The sequence below is a fragment of the Lucilia sericata genome, unplaced genomic scaffold (genome assembly GCF_015586225.1).
Source record: "Lucilia sericata isolate MDLA Ls3-8-SP2 unplaced genomic scaffold, ASM1558622v1 Contig000097F_arrow, whole genome shotgun sequence".
NCBI classification, from domain to species: domain Eukaryota; kingdom Metazoa; phylum Arthropoda; class Insecta; order Diptera; family Calliphoridae; genus Lucilia; species Lucilia sericata.
The window spans coordinates 496,036-516,143 of NW_023994129.1; the positions used below are offsets into that span (position 1 = coordinate 496,036).

Consider the following 20,108-nt stretch of genomic DNA (forward strand, 5'->3'; position numbering starts at 1 on the left):
CGTAAATAAAACCAAAATTCCCATAAAAAATGCGTTTTCGTACTATCGAACAGAAAAATTATGACTTTATTCGTACTATAGAGTAGACAATGCAACAATTTTGCCATTCGTATTATTGGATATTCGTAATAAAGAGTATACGTACTATTGGACGTCCACTGTATATTTGAATTTCATAAAAATAATTAATTTCTTTATAACTCATTTTCAATACTGAATTTCAAATTGTTTTTTTTTTTTTTATTTGTTATTTTCAAATGTTTTTCCGAATTTAAAATGAAAAAGATGTTATTGTGCTATTCTGAAATTCAAATGAAAAATCTCAATTCTAATTATTTTTTCTGAATTTAAAATGAAAAATAAGATTTTCAATTGGGCTGTATTCAAAACGAAAAACCTCAATTTCAACTGTTTTTTCTTAATTTCGAACGAAAATTCTCATTATCAAATAGTCTTCTGAATATCAAATGGAAAATCTTATTTACAATTGAACTTTCCTGAAATACTGTTGAAAATATTTAATTCAAAAATTGTTTATTTTAAAAATTATTAGTGATCAGACAGACAACTATTCCAATGAGAAACTTTTTAAAATTTTTATATTTGAAAAAGTTTCCAAAAAGTAGGAATACCAGTAGTAAAACTGCATGTAGAAAATAATTATTGATGTTTAGAAGTATTTATCATTAAATGATTACTTTTGTCAATTATTCCGTTTAATTTGCAATTATTCTTTAAGTCTAGCTTAAAATCTTCAGTTACTGCTGTTAAAAATACAACCCTGGTCATGAACACAGCCACATCGGACGATATTTTAATATTATTTGGTTGGCAGCACTGCAGAATGGAAAAAAATAATATTTGACAATAAAATCAGATGACAGTCAAAAAATGAAAGTCCGAGTGTAAAAGTGTTAACGAGTTTTTCGCTTAATTTCATTGCAAAATAATCAGAAAATTTTATCTAATTACCGATATAAAAAGAAATATTTCCAAAAATTATCAAGCCATAAAAATAATTGTAATAAACAAATAAAACAAGGCGTTGTTGGTGCTGTTATTGCAACTTTACGTATTTATAAGAAATCGTTAAAAAAATAAATTTTCCTTAAAAACAGTGTTTGTTGATAAAAAAATCAACAGGTAAGTTAAGTTTTTTCATGTTTTATCTATCCAGGGTGAATAGGAGGCATGTTGGCAAAATATCAATATATTACTATATTTTGGAGAAAATTAAATTGATTTTTATCATTTTGTGGGGGGCATATTTTGATTTTGTGAGATATTTATATGGAGATTTATCTTTTTTAACGTTTAATAGACTTCCGCTTATTATTTGTTGCTGTTTTTAGATATTTGATTTTTTGGTGTGTATATTGTTTTATATTCTGTGACCCTGCACTTGTCATTCGTGTGTTTTATTGATTTTTTCTATAGTGTCGTGGAGTTTTGCCATGTTATGCTCTAGCATTTATTGCGATTAAAGACACCGTTCGAGTATCCATAGAATTCAACTTAATTGTGAAGGTCATTGAAACAAGCATCTGAAATGTATCTACCATATAACAAAAATAATGAAAAAACGTAGTTACAATAATACATGGGTATATTATGTATACTTAAGCCGGCAATATAATCATCAGTTTTAATTTGCAGCTACAAAAAAAAAAAAACAAATTGTTTATCTTTCTATTATGTTGTTATTGTTGTAATTATTATTGATGTTGTCATGATGGTGTTATTTGAAAGTAAACTATCACGACTATGACGCATTATTTAATTATTTTTTTTATTTTGAAATTTCTTCATTTTTAAATAAGATTTGTAAAATTTAAAAAATATATATCTACATACCTATACCTACATAGTTTTCTACTTTTTATCGTGGTAAATAGTTATCCTTTAAAATTTTTATTAAAGGTACATACAAATTTATTTAATTTATATAGCTTTCTGATATTATTTTCAATATGTTAATAAAAGTGAAAAAAATAAATATTTTATTACATCCGTACTCATTACACAATTTCCCTTAATTTTTGTAGGACAATCTACAAGTATTTTACAACTTAAACATAATTTATGTTATGTTACATAAATCGATTTCCAATGATAGACGATTATACATACATACGTTGTGTATTTTATGATGGCATAGGAATATTCGAAGAACATTTCTTAATCCTAATTTCCAATACAATTTTGAAAGTTAAAAAACTTGAAACTGGAAATTCCAATAATATTACAATATTAATGAACTTACCTATTTAAAAAAATTATTGAAAAACTTTGAGTTATAAAAATCTTTTTAAGAGAGAAATGAAAAAAGAGAAATTTTGCACAAATGTAATTCGGTAAGAGAGTGACAACAGTTGAACTAGAAAGCATTTCTAAAGTTGAACAACCTATATAGCGAACAATATTTAAATACTAAATAAAATCGAACAATATACCTAGGTATTCTTTTATACATTTTTCATACATACTTAAAAAAACTCCAAGTGTCTTGTTTTTGAATTGGAATATTTCCAAAATTTGTTAAAAACTTAATTTAATGAAATTTTATTTCAAAACATTATAATTAACTTTTTCAAGCTGCGAATGTAAAACCAATCTATATAACAATTTTCTTAATTAAAATCAAATTACAACACGTCAACCAAAGATGTTTTCTCAGAAGTAAAATTAAAACTAAATTAATTTCAAATCCCCAAACAAGTATTAGTAAACAACCAACAAACACTGTTACAGTTGAAAGCAAAAACCGCAATTCATATATAAACTTTATATACTTTATAGTGTTTGACATAGATGAGATCAAAACAAATAATATTTCCTAGACAATTATCTGAATGAACACTTATCTGAATTAATGATTTTGAGTTTTTGTTTCTTTTTTCTGTTCCTATTCAATGACTAAGCGGCGTGTGTTAAAGTTTTTGTATTTTTTTTAACATTTTAAGATCTCACATGATTAAAAGTTGTTTTTAAATTTTGCAAAGAATTGGTGTTTACAGTTTAAGGCCAAAACATAATAAAAATAAAGAGAGTTAGAAAGAGAGTATAAAGCGAGGTTGAATAAATACTAAACGGCTAGTTATTTAAATTTTAAAAACAAAATAGACAAAAAATCTTACACAATCCACAAGTGTTTTGAATGTTTTAGTTGTTTGTAGTGCTTTCTTGATATTCTAACAAAATAAAATAAGAAATAATATGGAAAGTTTTTTTACAATGAATTTTTAACCTTTAAATGGCTTGCCCAAAAGTATACAATTTAATAAATTTTGTAATTTAATTGTATATTATTCTGATTTATGTTTTAAACATGACTTCATTATTTACGTTTATAAATAGCAAAAACAATAAAAACCTTTTAAAGCTTATTGTTGCTTTTTTAACAACTACATATGATTTCGTTTTATTAAGTAAATACAGTATAATACAAAATAAATAATACAGATTTGTATCTAAACAATTAAAAAAATCAGCATTTTCCGGATAAACTTAATAAAATGTATGACTCATTATTTGTTACACTGTAACATACTAAGTTTGTTAATTTTTTATTTCGATTTAATTATGCACAAAAGCCGCAACAACATGTTTATGTATTAAATAAAACTAACTCAGCTTTTATTTTATTTTAACAATAATCGCAAATCAAGTGTTTTGAATGCAATGTACAAAAAAATAACGTTATATATAAAAAATAATAAATGAATTATAACAAAAACGAGAATCGCAGGTATTACTTACATTACAAATTTCTATTATGTTTGTATTTTTGGCTTTAATATTTTACAGTATGACAAATATCATTTACACCAAATAACGAATAGTATTTTCTCTATTTGTTGCATGTTAAAATACTATAAACTGTGTACATAATTCGAGGTTCAATTGAATTTTTGTTACTTCATATTGGTATTAGTTGTACTTGTTTGTTAATAAATAAAGTAAATATTATTTAGGCCTTTGTTTATATTTGCTTTTAGTAACTCTTTGTCCAAAAATTGTGTTTATTAGGTCTCTTCTCAGTTTAAACAGTTTTCGATTCTATTTAATAGTAAAGTACATATTATTTAAACAATTCAATAGTATCTTAAGTAATAGTATCAATAAGAGTAGATTTGAATACTTAAAATCTTGTTCCCGAATCGTAAATACTTTCTTACATATTCTAATCTAATAGATAATATACGAAATAAATATTCGATTTTTTATTTGGCAAACTTTGTTTGCTAAATTTAAAAATTGAGAGGACAACAAAATTGTATACTGTTGGCATACAAAAATGTCACACTGTACTACACCTATGCTAGTCTATGATTGAATATATGCATGATACAATCTGTATCATCGATATGACACCATAAACGAAAAACACCAACAACAAAAAAAGGTGAAGCATGTATTTAGAGCGTTAAATTGTTATGAGCGTGTGTAAGCTTAAATTTGTTTAACAAAAGATATTCAAACATATTAATAAAAAACATTTAACGATTTTTTAGACAAAATTAGATTCTAACAAATAGGGAAAATCTATTGTTGTTTTATTAACCAAAAAAGAAAAGTAAATATATTTTCACCGTATTGCGTTTTAGGCTCGATAATTTTACTGGAGTAGGTGCTTGAGGAAAAAAGGAATTTACATATAAAGGTTTATAAATTTTGAAATATTGTAATGTCTTAAATACATGTAAACGTTTTGACAATGTAAATGAAAAAAAAAACCTTGATCTGAATTATCATTTGTTTTGAGTTTTAAAACAATATAAGGACATCAAAATCCCATATGTCATGGAATTGATCTACATTAAACAACTAATAAGTTGTTACTTAGATACCATAAAGTTAGCTTTAAGGAGACTCTGTTTTTTAATTATAATTCTAATTTTCGTAAAAAAGTGTATAGGTATATACATTTTATCTTATTGTTTAAAAATTCCAAATTCTGTCACAAGTTTTATCTTAATTAAATTTTTACGGCTCTCACATGTTTGCAAAAATATTTACACAAGGTTGCTCTAAACATAATAACACACTTATTTGTTTGCTAGTAAAATATTTTCTTGTGCATATTTTATTGCAGGTCATTAAACATTTTCATTTGAGTGAAATGTACCATATTTAAGGATTCACTATGACCCAGGGAGTTGAGTATTCGTTTGAGGAATTGACTGACTTCCCTGGCAAATTTCTAAGATTCAAGTATTTTAAAATATACATATTTATAAAAATTACTTTTTATTTATAAAACCTTTAGATTATAATTAACTTTATTACTTAATTAATTTTTTATATTTGTATATTATTTTATTATTTGGGGTTTTATCTAGATATCTCTTTTTAATTATACTTTTATAATTAGCAAATATTTAGATACTATTTTTATTCTCTGCTTCTAAACAAATATTAAATTGTCATTAAACATTTTAATATGAAAATTATCATAATTAAAAGAATGTTTTACTGTTAAAAATTGTCATTGTATGAAAATGATTTTTTAACAAGACTGACATTATCTGTAAATCTTAAATATATATATATATATTTCACGTGATTAGTTCAAATGTTGATTAGAATGTTTATAAATTGTATAAATAAAATATGGTCAGACATCGCAATTATGAAATTATCAATGCAAATACATAGGTATATAGTAATTGGTTAATAACACCTTTGCTATGGTATTCTGACGGAATAGTATAGGTTTATTGATAAACTACTTTAAACGAACTTCAATTATTTATAAACTTTTGGGGTGAGTTAATATTTAATTGAATTTAGGCCCTATATATAAATTATGTACATATATATTTTTGATAACTATTGGGTTAACTCGTTCTAGAATAGTCTGTCAGATGTATATGATGTTATGTTTATTTTATAACCTCTTTTGTATTAAAATGTTTCTTTTAGATAAATAAAATATGACATGTTCATACATGCACATACAACCTTGAACTTTCGATTATTTATTTGTTTTATGAGTATTTGGTTGCGCTAATTAGATTATCACACCATAAGTATTTTTTGTTGCTTCTAATTATTTTTCCATTGTTTTTATTTTAAAACGTATGACCACTGAGTGTTATCTACAATCAAATCTATTTTTAAAATTTAAACATATTTCATAATTGATGATAAAATCTCTAAATATTTTCCATTTCGTTGAAAGGTATGTCTATGATAATACCACTGGAATATTTCACACGTAGTGTAGTACTTGAAATTTTAATTTACCTGTCTCTCATTTGGTATTTAGTTGATAAATTTATTTTTATTTTCTGTCATTTAAAATCATAAACAAAAAACAACCATCTTCAGCTATTTCTAAGCTATTTATTTATTTATTTTTTCTCTTTTAAAATGTTTGCTGAATTAGTTTATGGTGTATGGATTTGTTTGTTTGTGTCGTCAAATAACGTTTATTGAATCAACAAATGTGGGTTCATTTCAAAAAACGCGATTTGAAATAATTTTGCTTACCTCTGGAAAAAAAAATAACGAGGGTGGTATGTTAAGTTTTAATATAAATTAAATCTTTGTCTTGTTCAGCATTCTTATCTATAATACTTATCGCCCAATTCTCGTATTAAGTCAAAATAAAGACAAAAATATATACATTCATAATAATCTATCACATGTCGTTTAACGACCAACCAAGTTACTTTTCCATTTACTAATAATCTTGACATCTACATTAGGTCTACGTCAGATAAGTAGAATATAACTTCTAGACTGTAAGACCGGTACTTTCTTTATCAATAATTGCAATATATGAAATATTTCTTTAAACAGATTTAATTTAATTTTTAAATTTTCTTAATAAATACAATTCATCACATGTTTGTGAAAATTGTTGGTTTTGTTTGTAGCTGTTTCTTGTTCGTCTTCGTTTTTACACTTTCAATTAAATCGTATGCAATTTTTATTAATTTAAAGAATTTTCCATTTCATAAATTGTTCAGTCATTCACATCAATTGCCGCTGATTTCTTTTTGTTGTATTTTATTAACAATTAAATACTTTAGGTATTTTTTTTTCATTGGACAATAAGTAAGCGTCGCATTACTCAATTGCGTTGACGTACTCACTTACTACCCACAATAGTTCAAGCGTTTATCTTTCTATTTAACTTTTTTGCACTTTTTAAAATTATATCATTTTTGCCAAAAACAAAAACCATAAATTTAATAGTCATCGAAGAAATATCACGCAACAAATAGTGTACTTTGGAATTTAATGTAGACTCATGTTGTTTTTTTTATTTAGATTTTGTATAAGGCAATAAAAGATGCCTTAATGTTAATTCTATGATAATAGTTGTCATAAAGAAAAACTTAGATCGGACCTAAAGTGTCTGTCAAATACTTAAGTGGTGGAAAAGTACTGAAAAATATGTAACTTTATTACAGGAAATTCTAATATATGTAGTTGCGACAAATTAATATATGATTACAGGGATCATAATCTTGTTGAATTTGTTTGTTACTATAGAAGAATTATTGCTGTAACCACTTTTTTCGTTTAGTTTTCCTTTTTTATTAAATTTATTATTACAAGCCCTGTTATTTTCCTTTTGGGTAATATTGTCAATACTTTTAAAAAACTTTGTACATTTTGAATAGCCGTCAAACCAAAGGAAAATTTTCAACAAAAATTTGTAAAATTTATTCTTCTAAAACCAAAATAATTTACAATTAAACAACAATCCACCATAAAAACTAACTCTAAATGGTAGAGTGTTCTTTGTGTTCCTTAATGAACTATATATTTCGTATAATTTACAATGTCATAGCGGCAGCCATGGAATATCCCATAGTGGTATTTCTATTTAGTGTTTTACTAGCTGTGGCTATAATCTCCAATGTTCATATGGCAAAATTGATCTGTGATTTCAGTAATGTAACTGCAAGAAGATGCATGAGTACAATACCAGGTTCTTCTGGAAATATATGTTCGCTGAGAAATGCAGTTGATTATGGCGCGGAAAGGGGTGAGCCTCACTGTAGTAAAAATTTAGTTTTAATTTTTTTAAATTTGTTCTTAGGTCCTCATACTTGGAGTTGTGCTGGTGAAAATCAATCGCCTATAAATATTATAGATAATTTAACACAAAAATTTCCCATACGTGAACTTTTAACATGGAATCATTATGATGATTTGCCCTGTAGTGTATTAATGGAGAATACGGGTCATACGGGTGTGTTATATTTAACTAGATTTTATTTTAAATACTGTAAACATTTTTCCATTAGTTATAGTTAGTGCAAGTTATGCGGGTAATACTCCCACTTTAAGTGGTGCTGATCTATTGGCCAGTTATAGCTTTGTGCAATTATGTTTCCGTTGGAGTCTTTTGAATAGCAAGGGTTCTGAGCATATGCTTAACTATCAAAAATTTCCTTTGGAACTGCAAGCCATGCATCGTACCGGACCCAATGGGGATTGTGTTTCAAGCTATGACCTACTAATGGTGGCCTATTTTTATGAGGTTATTTTTTCAAAAATTATATTAAGAATTCAATATAAAATAATATTTTTTTTAAAGATTTCCGCCCATAATCCTTATTTGGATCCCATTGTACAAAATCTACATCGCATACAAAAACCTGGTACAAAAATCGAAATTCCACCCTTTCCTCTCTCCTATTTGTGTCATCAATTTCGTTCTGGTTTCTATAGTTATGGAGGTTCTATAACTGAACCTCCCTGTTATCAAGGTGCTGAATGGTTTATATTTCCCGAACCCTTGGCCATTAGTGAACGTCAACTAAATGAATTTCGTCAAATTTTAAGTCTGAATGGTAAAACTCGTATTGTTCGCAATGCTCGTCCAGTACAGAATATAAATAATACGCGTATTGTTAATTTTAATGAGTACAATCCTTTAGATGTGAATAATGCTTCAAAATTGTCTATGGATTCAATAGCTTCAGAAGAATCAATATTGGATTAATAATATTTTTATAAATATTGCTATTTTTTATTATATTTCTATTGGAAATTTTTATAAAAAGGGCTTGTAGTTTTTATAACTCTATATTATTTGTATTTTTTTATCTGTTTTAAATTGGATACTCCTTAAAGAAATTAGATAATAAAATTTTATATTTTGTTAAACTAAACAACCATTTAATTATATTTGTTCAATTTCATGATACAAATAAAATTTTGTTATATAAAATTCTTTACAATCATAGAACTTTTAAGTCAATTAATCGACGTCAAGTTTGACGTAATTTTTATTTATATTGCATATTTTTCATGCCAAATCTAAAGCTCAACAATTTGATTTTCATTATCTGATAGATATTTATCGTTTATATGAAATTTTAATTTATTTTTTTATTATTTTATGAAAATTGATCAATCATTTTTTGCAAATAATATTCTGCAATACATTTATTTTTATTAATGAGGCTAAATTTCCCAACTGTTTTTATAATGTACAATGAATGTGGTTTAATTATTTTATTTATTAATTGATAATTTAGTACTTATAATTGATTAAATCAAATTACTTTAAAATTACTTTATATTTTGATTTATTTATGAAGTTGTTTTTTGGTAATAAAATAAAATATAAATTAATCTAGTTAAACGATAATTTGTATTAGACATTATAATGATTCATTAATTGAATTCATCAATATCATAGATAAGAATTATTATTGCAGTGTTATAAAATGGTTTACGTATTTATATTGAATAATAGACATATGACTACAAGTATCTTAATTATGTAATAATATTTGTGATATATTTTTCTAACCTCTTTCACCTAAACATGCAACCCAACGGTACACAATGTATAATTAAAATAGAATTTGTTCTAAAGCGAGTGTAAGAAGAAACTTTATATATTTCTAAAACACTTCTTTAAAGTTTTTCTAAGAACCGGGTCATTGGTTCTTTCAGTATATGTAACAGAGTTCTGAAACAAATTTTTGAAAGTAGTTTGAAAAGACATTTCAGAAAAACCTTTGGTCTCAATGCCAAATGCCGAGTAGTGATACAACTCTTAAACTTTTCTTGATTTTTTTATTTGTTGATGTATGAATACTACTAATATTAGGGTTTTTTCTTAAAATAAATGCATAATTGTTAAACACTTGTTTTGCATTTTTTATTTAATGTTTGTTTAAGTTTTATTTACATAGCGGTATGTGAGCAAAATGACATTCCTTAAGAGCGAATGTTAAGTATTTAAAGCCCAACAGCATTCCCAAGCGAATATGATAAGAAAGAGGTAATTGCGTCAAATATTGTATAAAAGTTCTAGATAAATATAGGGCGATTAAAAAAGATGTGTTTAATTTGTATGTAATTTAATTTCTATGTAAAAATATCGTAGAGAAATATATTTCAGTCTACCAATTACGTCTCTAGATGCTGTTGCTGAATCAATAGAACCAATCCCATATTAGATGCAAACGGAGGTGATGTTTTTGCAATTTGAAAGTTAAGCAGCGGTGCAGCAATGGTCGGAGATTAGATAGCTCAAGTATTTGAGCAAAGTGCTTGTACATGGACAGGTGAACCATGTACAAAAATTGCCAACTGCGTGTGGGTAAATCACACAAAAGGTTGAGTCGTCTAACAGCTCACCCTGTGTTGATAAAAGTACAACTGTAAAATAAGGCAAGTGTTCACGTAAAGAACATCGACTTATTCTTTGGAAAATTACCATAAATCCCCTAACTTTTCAACTTTTTGTTCAGTAAATTACGCTGTAACTTTATACTAAATTTTAAAAATATGTCTCTAGACTTTCATTTTATAATAATTATCCACAAACTAATCTTGATGTGTCAAATCAAAAGATTAAAGCATCATTTCTAGATTGTAACCTTTTATTAAGAATCAACTGCAATAAAAGCTTTAAAATTTCACCAAATTTTCACCTAATCAAAAACTTTTTTCAATATAACACATTAAAATTTTCTTCATAATATTGAAAATAAATACATAATCTAAAAATCATTTAGATAAAATAAATTTATACACGTTCAATGTAAATATGAGTGACAATTTTGTCCCCGTTTCATGTTTCCTCATGGCGAACAGCAATTGAAACAACTTTACGCACATATTTATGTCTGACGTTGATTAAAAAAAAATCATAATTATTTATAATTTTTTGATTTTTATCAAATTGGCAAAAATAAGGTAACACCTCACACACTCATATTTCTAGGATTAAATACTACTTCAAATAATGACATGAAATGAAAACTTAATTGTGTTAAACAAAATCAACTCAATTTGCTGAATATTTTCTTTTTGATAATAACACTTCATGAGCGATTTAACAGCTTTTGATATCAGGTTGACAATTTACTAAATGACGTTATAAACGCTTAACGTTGTTTATTGATAAACGTAACTAGACCTTATTTAGATAAGAATATTGTTTTTTTTTTTTTATTAATTTAAGGTGGTATACTACATATTTAAAAAACAATTTGTAGCTAAATACTTCATATTAAATTCATTTATTTGCAAAACTTTGTGCGGTGTGGTAGAACTTCAAAGATCGTGCGAAAATCTTTCGACTCACGTGATTTAAATGTTTTAATTTATTAAAATAAAAAATACCGAAAAGTAATATAAATCATTATTAAACGTTTAAAAAATTTAATTTTTTTTATTAAAATTTCCGGTCATCAAGTATAAAATAACGGTTGGAAAAAAGTTTAAAGTAATTATTTTAATTGGTTTTACGTTAATTAGAATTAATAATAAAGCTCTATTTGTACAAAGGTTTATTTTGTACAAATTAATGTTTTGTTAATTGTTTTAAATAAAATTACCTTTGTAACTTATAAAAAAATAAAATAAAAATAATAACAACTCAAGTGTGATAAAAACAACAAAATCAATAGAATTACTTTTTCTGTTAGTGCAATAAAAAAATCAATAAAAATAAATTGTTAATTTATGCCTCAAAAAAGTTTATGTTGTAATAATCGTTTCGAATAATGCATTTTCTGATGTAACTAATAAAATATCACAAGTTTATAACTTTTTGGTAAGCAAAGCATTTTTGAAAAAAATTAAATTTATAGTATATTATAAAATTTCTAAATGAACTAAAAATTTTAATAATTTATTAAAGCATAAAAAGCTTTAACAATTTTCATTTTCTGTTTTTATTTTCTTAGACTTGTTATACATTGTACTTTGTTTATTTATGTCTACTTTTGTATATTAAACAATTTCGTTTATTTATACTGAAATTATTATTAATTTATTCGTCTGTATTTGAATTTCGCTTTTTATTTACATTTGTCTTTTGGACTCTTTTTAAAACATTAGAACTAATATCATTACTCATTGATTTTTATTTAAGAGATTAAATATTCTATTTGATTTACTCCCACATTTTATTAATATTGTATCATTTGACAGACAGTTTTGATACCGGCGTAATATCGTAATTCTAATATGATAACAAGACATTGATAAATGGTTCTTAGCTTTTAATTGCAAATAATTTTAGCATTTGTTCTAATTAGAAGTTGAAGGAGTTAAAACAAAAAAAATTGATATATTGATAGACTGGACTATAGACTAGACTAGAATATAGGCTAGCCTATAGACAAGACTATAGACTAGCCTATAGACAAGACTATAGACTAGACTATACTAGACTATAGACTAGACTATAGACTACTATAGACTAGACTATAGACTAGACTATAGACTAGACTATAGACTAGACTATAGACTAGACTATAGACTAGACTATAGACTAGACCTATAGACTAGACTATAGACTAGACTATAGACTAGACTATAGACTAGACTATAGACTAGACTATAGACTAGACTATAGACTAGACTATAGACTAGACTATAGACTAGACTATAGACTAGACTCACATAGACTAGACGATAGACTAGACTATAGACGTAAGACTATAGACTAGACTATAGACTAGACTATAGACTAGACTATAGACTAGACTATAGACTAGACTATAGACTAGACTATAGACTAGACTATAGACTAGACTATAGACTAGACTATAGACTAGACTATAGACTAGACTATAAACTAGACTATAGACTAGACTATAGACTAGACTATAGACTAGACTATAGACTAGACTATAGACTAGACTATAGACTAGACTATAGACTAGACTATAGACTAGACTATAGACTAGACTATAGTCTAGACTATAGTCTAGACTATAGACTAGACTATAGACTAGACTATAGACTAGACTATAGACTAGACTATAGACTAGACTATAGACTAGACTATAGACTAGACTATAGACTAGACTATAGACTAGACTATAGACTAGACTATAGACTAGACTATAGACTAGACTATAGACTAGACTATAGACTAGACTATAGACTAGACTATAGACTAGACTATAGACTAGACTATAGACTAGACTATAGACTAGACTATAGACTAGACTATAGACTAGACTATAGACTAGACTATAGACTAGACTATAGACTAGACTAGACTATAGACTAGACTATAGACTAGACTATAGTCTAGACTATAGTCTAGACTATAGACTAGACTATAGACTAGACTATAGACTAGACTATAGACTAGACTATAGACTAGACTATAGACTAGACTATAGACTAGACTATAGACTAGACTAGACTATAGACTAGACTATAGACTAGACTATAGACTAGACTATAGACTAGACTATAGACTAGACTATAGACTAGACTATAGACTAGACTATAGACTAGACTATAGACTAGACTATAGACTAGACTATAGACTAGACTATAGACTAGACTATAGACTAGACTATAGACTAGACTATAGACTAGACTATAGACTAGACTATAGACTAGACTATAGACTAGACTATAGACAAGACTATTAGGCAATACTAGATAGGCTATACTATATATTTGTCAATTGACTATTATATGCGCTATTTATCAAAAGTATGTAAGTTAGAAAAAGTACCGAAATTGTTGTGGGTGTACTGTTGTGTTCACCGCATGTGTTCACCGAGTTTTAAACAAGATGATTATAAATTTTTCGATTCGAAAGTTACAGAACACAGACACTGATTTGAATATAAATTCTCATAAATTGTTTGCTATTTTTTCTCAATCGGTTACAGTTTTAATTATTCGATTACTTTTTATAAAATGGTTGTGTGGATAATATTTGTATTAATTAAACTAACGATTAAACAATTAAATTGTTATACAATTAAAATGAAACTGTCATGCTTACGCTATTTATGTGTCAAGTTCTATATATATAATTATACTAAACAATTAGAAAGTATGATTAATATTAATTCAAGTAAAGAAAAAAAGTACTCATACGCAGTGCAGTTAATAACGATAAGAAAAATATTAAAATTTTTATCAGTTTTAAAAATTTCATATAAAAACTTAAGCATGTAGTAAATTTCATGTTAAAATTTAATTTAAAATCTCTTAAAACACTTTTTTGATTGATATATGCATTGGCAATATATGAATTACTCAAATAAATCTGTTATATGATTATTTATTACAAAACATTTATATGAAAATCAATTACAAATTAATTTCGTTTTCTCAATATTATTTTATTTTTTAACACTTTCATTAAATATTTTCTTTGAATAAATTGCATAATTTTTCTTTCATCAATTCTCTTGCAAATAAATCAATTTAATTTAAAATTCACCTTTGAATTATAGTTCCCTAAAGTTAGTGTGCTAAATACGTTTTAAATAAATTATTTGTGGCATTGTTAACAAATGTTTGTAGGTTTGCCATTGTTGCACCAAATGACGCCGGTTATTCAAACAAGTGTATTTTATTTATTATTTCCTATTAACTAAACAACACGATCCAAAAGAAGACTCACCTTTTTTTCATTTCCACAACACACTAATACATCAAAATGCTTATTTATAAAGAAATAGCAAAAAAAAAAAAAACTGAAAATAATTTGCAAGTGTAAATGTGCAAATGTTCAATTTAATTTGTTGTTCATTTTTTAAGTGAATGAATATGTTATAAAATAACAGGAATTCATCAATTGATGAATGGTGTTTTATGGTGGAAATAATGTTTATTTCTATTATAATTGTTCTAGAAAACACCAATTCCAATTAATAATAAGAAAATTCGGAAAAAAGTTCTAAGATAACTAGTTCTGGAACTTTTACGTAAAGCGAGTCTATCTATATAAGTTGCCCTAAGTGGAAAATTCAGTTAAGCCGGGTAAAATCATTCATATTTTTACATATCAACGCTTTTAAGTTGGCTGTGAGAGAATTTTGTTGTTTTTTTTTTGTTGCGGTCATTTTGTATTAGTTTGCCTTGGGTACGAATTTAATGACTCTTTGTTTGTTTATTTCCCTTTTACCATTGTTTTTATTAAGTACTTAATTTAAACAGCTGTTTTTTGTTTTGTAAACAAACTTGTTTTGTTTACAAATACATATGAACAACCTAGCAAAGATTCAAATGATTTCGTCATCGTTCAAACTTCGTTATAGAAAATATTACAACCAAATTAATCAAATTACTATTTAATTATAAAATTGTTTCAATTGAAATATTCCTATTCATCGCAGTTAAAAAAAAGATTTATTCCATTTATGTATGACAAATTTATATGAATTTTGGGAAGACTTTTAGAATGAATGATTATTAGAATTATTTTCTTGAGATTATCTTGTAGTATTTTTGTTAATATAATTAAAACATGTAATAATTAAAAATACATTATCATTAAAAAATGATCAATTTAAATTGATTAATAACTTTTTTATTTTAAATTACAGTTTTAAAAAGACACAGTTGACAGTTTTTTAGCCAGCAGCAAAATTATTTATTTCATTACAAATCAGTAAAATCAATTATATTCTAGATGATAATTATATTCTTATTGCAAATTTAAAATTCTTAATGAAACGGATGAAAACGAAACTTCTCAGAAGCATTTTTGACCAATTCTGTCTATAACTAATATTAAAAAAATACTGGAACATTTTGAACCTACATCAATATATTGCCACTTAACGTCGCTTATACTTCGTTTAAATTGAAAATGGTGTAAACAGTTTTACATTTTTATTAATAAAAGTGAGTGAGTGTTTAATATTGACAGTAAAATAAGAAACGTAATAGAAAGGCACGAAGAATTATTCATAAAATAAAAGGTATAAATTACAATTATAAATATCAAAAGGACAAACACTTGAGTAACTAAAGGCGTTTGTAGTTCATTTTTTCTTCAATTTTGTTTATAAAGATAACGTGAAACGATGCACGCAACAATCGTATTGAATTAAAAAGTCGTTATAATTATTATCTTTCTGTTTATTTGTTTGTTTGTTTGTTTATGGGGAAGACAAAAGATGTTTGTTTTAGTTTATTTAGTTTTAACACTGCCTTTATGGCACTAACAGTTATTTAATAATTTATTTCAAATATTTTTTCTATTATTTCATTTTACAGATACTTAAACCCTTTGTGTATTTGAGTACTCGGGGTGCTTTAAAAAGGCGTTTTTGCTGAAACAAGAATTCTTCTTTAATTTTTCAACGAGTTTAATAAAATTCGCCACCACGTCGCAGTTTACTTGGCTATTTAAATCACAACACGTTTGTGTTTATAAAGTTAAGAAAAAATCCTACAGTTCGGTTAATATCACTTAATCTTTGTCGGGCGAAACAACAAACAACATCCTGTTGAATTTCATTCGTACGTAAAACAACTTTAAAACAACTCCTTAAATCGTAAATAAGGCTTAAGCTTACGTCACACTAACGCCGCAGTAACGTTAAAATGCCCGTTCAATCACCTATTGAAATTAGCAACCGTGTCATCGAACACATCGATGACATTGATCCCTTGGAGTATCATGGCCATTGGGAGCCGGTAGGTGTGGCTCGTGTCGTCAATACGGGCACCTCGGCCATGGTAACGTTTAGTAAACGCAAGGAACAGCCCTATCTACTGCACGGTTGTTTGGGCAATGATAAGTATATTTTTGAACAGTTGCATTTTCATTGGGCGGATACCGATGAATCGGGCTGTGAACATACTCTGGAGGGTATAAAATATTCAATGGAGGCTCATGCTGTACATTATAATGCCAAGTATAAGGATTTCTCAGAAGCTAAAAATAAACCAGATGGTTTAGCTGTTGCCGCTTTCTTCATACAGGCTTGTGGAGAAAAGGATTGTCCGGAATTTAAGAAAATTACCGAAGGTATTCGTATTGTACAAAAAATACATACCACAGCTTCAGTTGATTCAGGTAATAGATTTGTGATAAAGTTTGGAAACGATTTATTTACTAAATTCTTCTCTTTGGTCTCTAAATATAGATTGTCTGTCGTGGATGGGTTTGCAGGAATTGAGCAAACATTATTATACATATAAAGGATCTCTAACAACTGCACCTTATTTTGAGAGTGTTACTTGGATTATATATCGTACACCTATATATGTTTCAAGAGGACAGGTGGGTAGTTGTTTTTAATTCACAAATTTAAAATTTGAATTTGTTGATATATGTGCTTACTAAATGTATTTTTATTTTATTTACATTCAGGTTCAAGTTTTTCGTAATCTCCAATCATGTCCCAAAGATGAGACAAAGAAAATTGTAAATAATTATCGTGAAATTCAAAAACCGGATAAAAATCCTGAAATTATCTTCGCTCGCAATGCTAAACCCAAATCGAAATTATGATCTAATCATACTGAACATTACAACTTTAACAATAACAACAAACAAGCTAATCATCATTCTATAATCATATCTTTAAATAGTTTCTAAACAAAACAGAAAAACCAACTTTCAAAATCTTTAATACTTTAATACTTCTTTTTTAACTAAACTCGTAAATAGAATTAGAAATTTATTAAACGTTACCAAGTAGAATTGAAAAGTAGAATTTATCTAAATATAATAATTATGATTACGATTACATTTAATACACAATTATTGGTTGTTTTAAGCAATATAAATTTTTAGTTTATTTTTAAAGATTAATCTATAATTTAGTTAAGTTAGTTTTTCGTTTTGTTATGTTTTCTTTATATTTTATTATTTTGAGTTTTTTCCTCTATTTTTTCTCAACTGTGGTTCTTTGTTTTAACAGATGGAAAATAGAAAATATTATTATTTTTGGCATAAACATCATATAAATGTTTTAAAAAACAAGTGCACTTTACTTAAAAAAGGAATAATAATAATAATAATACAACTACTACTATTACTAATATTTGTTTTTAAAGTATTTCAAAGAAATATTACAAAGTTTACGTTTTGTCTGGCATGTATTTATTATAATCATTTATTTATTAAATAATATAAACGATTTTTTTATAAATAAAATATTATTAATGGAAAGAAAAATTACAACATTGTTGTTTTATTTGTTTATAACTAAAGTGGTATAAAATAATAAGATTTTAATTTGTTATTAAAGTGGGTTCTGAATGGCAAAAAAGGTATTGGCTGGTGATATCGTATTAACAGATTCATTGATTTATTTATTCATTCATTTTATGTTTATTAGTATTGAATTTTTTTATAATTGATGAAAATCAAAAAAAAAAATCTACTCTACGAAAATTTTTGCATATATAACAGCCATTAAGGAAAACTTATCTTTTAAAGAGAATATTTGTTTCCATGTTTCGCGATACATTAAATCAGTTGTCTTTAAAATTACATTTATTCAAATTCAAAATGTTTAAATTAAATAATACTTTTAAATTCAACGTGTGTTATACACAGCAATTGGCAACGCGAACAATAACATTGAAAATACAACCCTAAGGAAATTTACTACCACAAAAAACTGCTCTGTTAAATTTAATACAACTCGGTTTTGTCAGTTCCTTTTTAAAATTTTTCCGGTTTTTGAGTCGTCTATTTGTGAGCCCAAGGAAATTGTAGCGATTTCCGATTAAGTTAATAAACAATTCGTGTTGGAATCCGATTCTGAATCATATAACGTTAATTTAAATTAAAAAATTTTCAATGTCAAACAATTTCATATAAATTCATAAAAAATGATTTTTTAATTTTAAAAATTACATACTAAATTGAAATGCATTTATTGGACTGTACATCCGGCATAAAAAATACTCTGTCAATCAATATTGAATTTAAAAAGTTTTCGATTAAAAGGCTTTTTAAAATCCACTTTTGTGAAGCTTTTAACTTCTTTTGCCTTCTTTAGTGTTATTCCTATACATATTAATCAACTCTGTTACTGTCAAATATACTGTCAGTTTTTATACGCGCGTTTACCGGTGTCATTCTTGTTCTAGTGAAAATTTTAGAAAATTGTAAAAATTTCGTATATTTACTATTGTTTTGTAATAAAAGGTAACGAAAAATAATCTTTAAGGTGTATTTTATATGGGTAATATGAAGTTTTGTTCTATACTCAAGAAAATTTGTGAAAAATTGATCTTAAATGTATACAGAAAAGTAGAAATAGAAGCTGTGGAATAAGAAGAAAAAAAACAGCGTTTAACATAAATGTTAATTATAAAAGAGCTGTTTTAGTTATTCTAATAAGTCAATGTTAACTATGCAATTCACTTAACATTTGATATGAAAGCTTTACATATTAATCTTAAAGGGCCCATACACAACACCAGCATGCTGGCACAATAATTTGATTGAGCTTCCATGTTCGGACCATATATGTATGTATCACACCAGCATGCTTGTACAATATGTATTCATTTTTTAGAAATTTTGTGTGGTAAAGGTCGTTGCGAATAATACAAAATATTTGGAAAGAACTGACCTATTTTGCTTACCGCGGATCCGTAGGCATATAATTTTCCCCAAAATATTTTTCTTTTGGATTTCATAGACAAATTATGGTTATTCTTCAAAAAATTGTATTTGAATGAACAAATTTCCCCCTAGTGTTGTGTAATAAATGGTAACGAAAAATAATCTTTAAGGTGTATTTTATATGGGTAATATGAAGTTTTGTACTATATTCAAGAAAATTAGCGAAAAATTGATCTGAAAAGTAGACACTTAGATTTTGAAGCAAGAAATAGAAGCTGTGTAATAAGAAGAAAAAAAAAACAGATTTTAACATAAA

General features: G+C 26.2%; 2 protein-coding genes across 4 annotated transcripts; both read left to right on the top strand.

The window, feature by feature from the left end:
* The first annotated feature begins 854 nt into the window (after positions 1-854).
* LOC119599951 (carbonic anhydrase 2) lies at positions 855-18,388 on the top strand. 2 transcript variants are annotated; one of them, XM_037949907.1, is made up of 4 exons: positions 855-1,143; positions 16,477-17,281; positions 17,352-17,488; positions 17,579-18,388. In XM_037949907.1, exons 2-4 carry the CDS (start codon positions 16,807-16,809, stop codon positions 17,717-17,719), a joined length of 753 nt encoding a protein of 250 aa, XP_037805835.1. In that variant the 5' UTR covers positions 855-1,143; positions 16,477-16,806; the 3' UTR covers positions 17,720-18,388. The 2 variants fall into 2 exon arrangements, with proteins under 2 accessions (XP_037805835.1, XP_037805836.1); XM_037949908.1 differs by lacking the exon at positions 855-1,143 and adding an exon at positions 11,910-12,043.
* Positions 7,604-9,131, top strand: LOC119599950 (putative carbonic anhydrase 3). 2 transcript variants are annotated; one of them, XM_037949906.1, is made up of 5 exons: positions 7,604-8,005; positions 8,060-8,212; positions 8,268-8,503; positions 8,561-8,816; positions 8,904-9,131. In XM_037949906.1, the coding sequence occupies exons 1-5, from the start codon at positions 7,744-7,746 to the stop codon at positions 8,966-8,968; spliced, it is 972 nt and encodes a 323-aa protein (XP_037805834.1). In that variant the 5' UTR covers positions 7,604-7,743; the 3' UTR covers positions 8,969-9,131. The 2 variants fall into 2 exon arrangements, with proteins under 2 accessions (XP_037805834.1, XP_037805833.1); XM_037949905.1 differs by having other exon boundaries at positions 8,561-9,131.
* Positions 18,389-20,108: the final 1,720 nt, after the last annotated feature.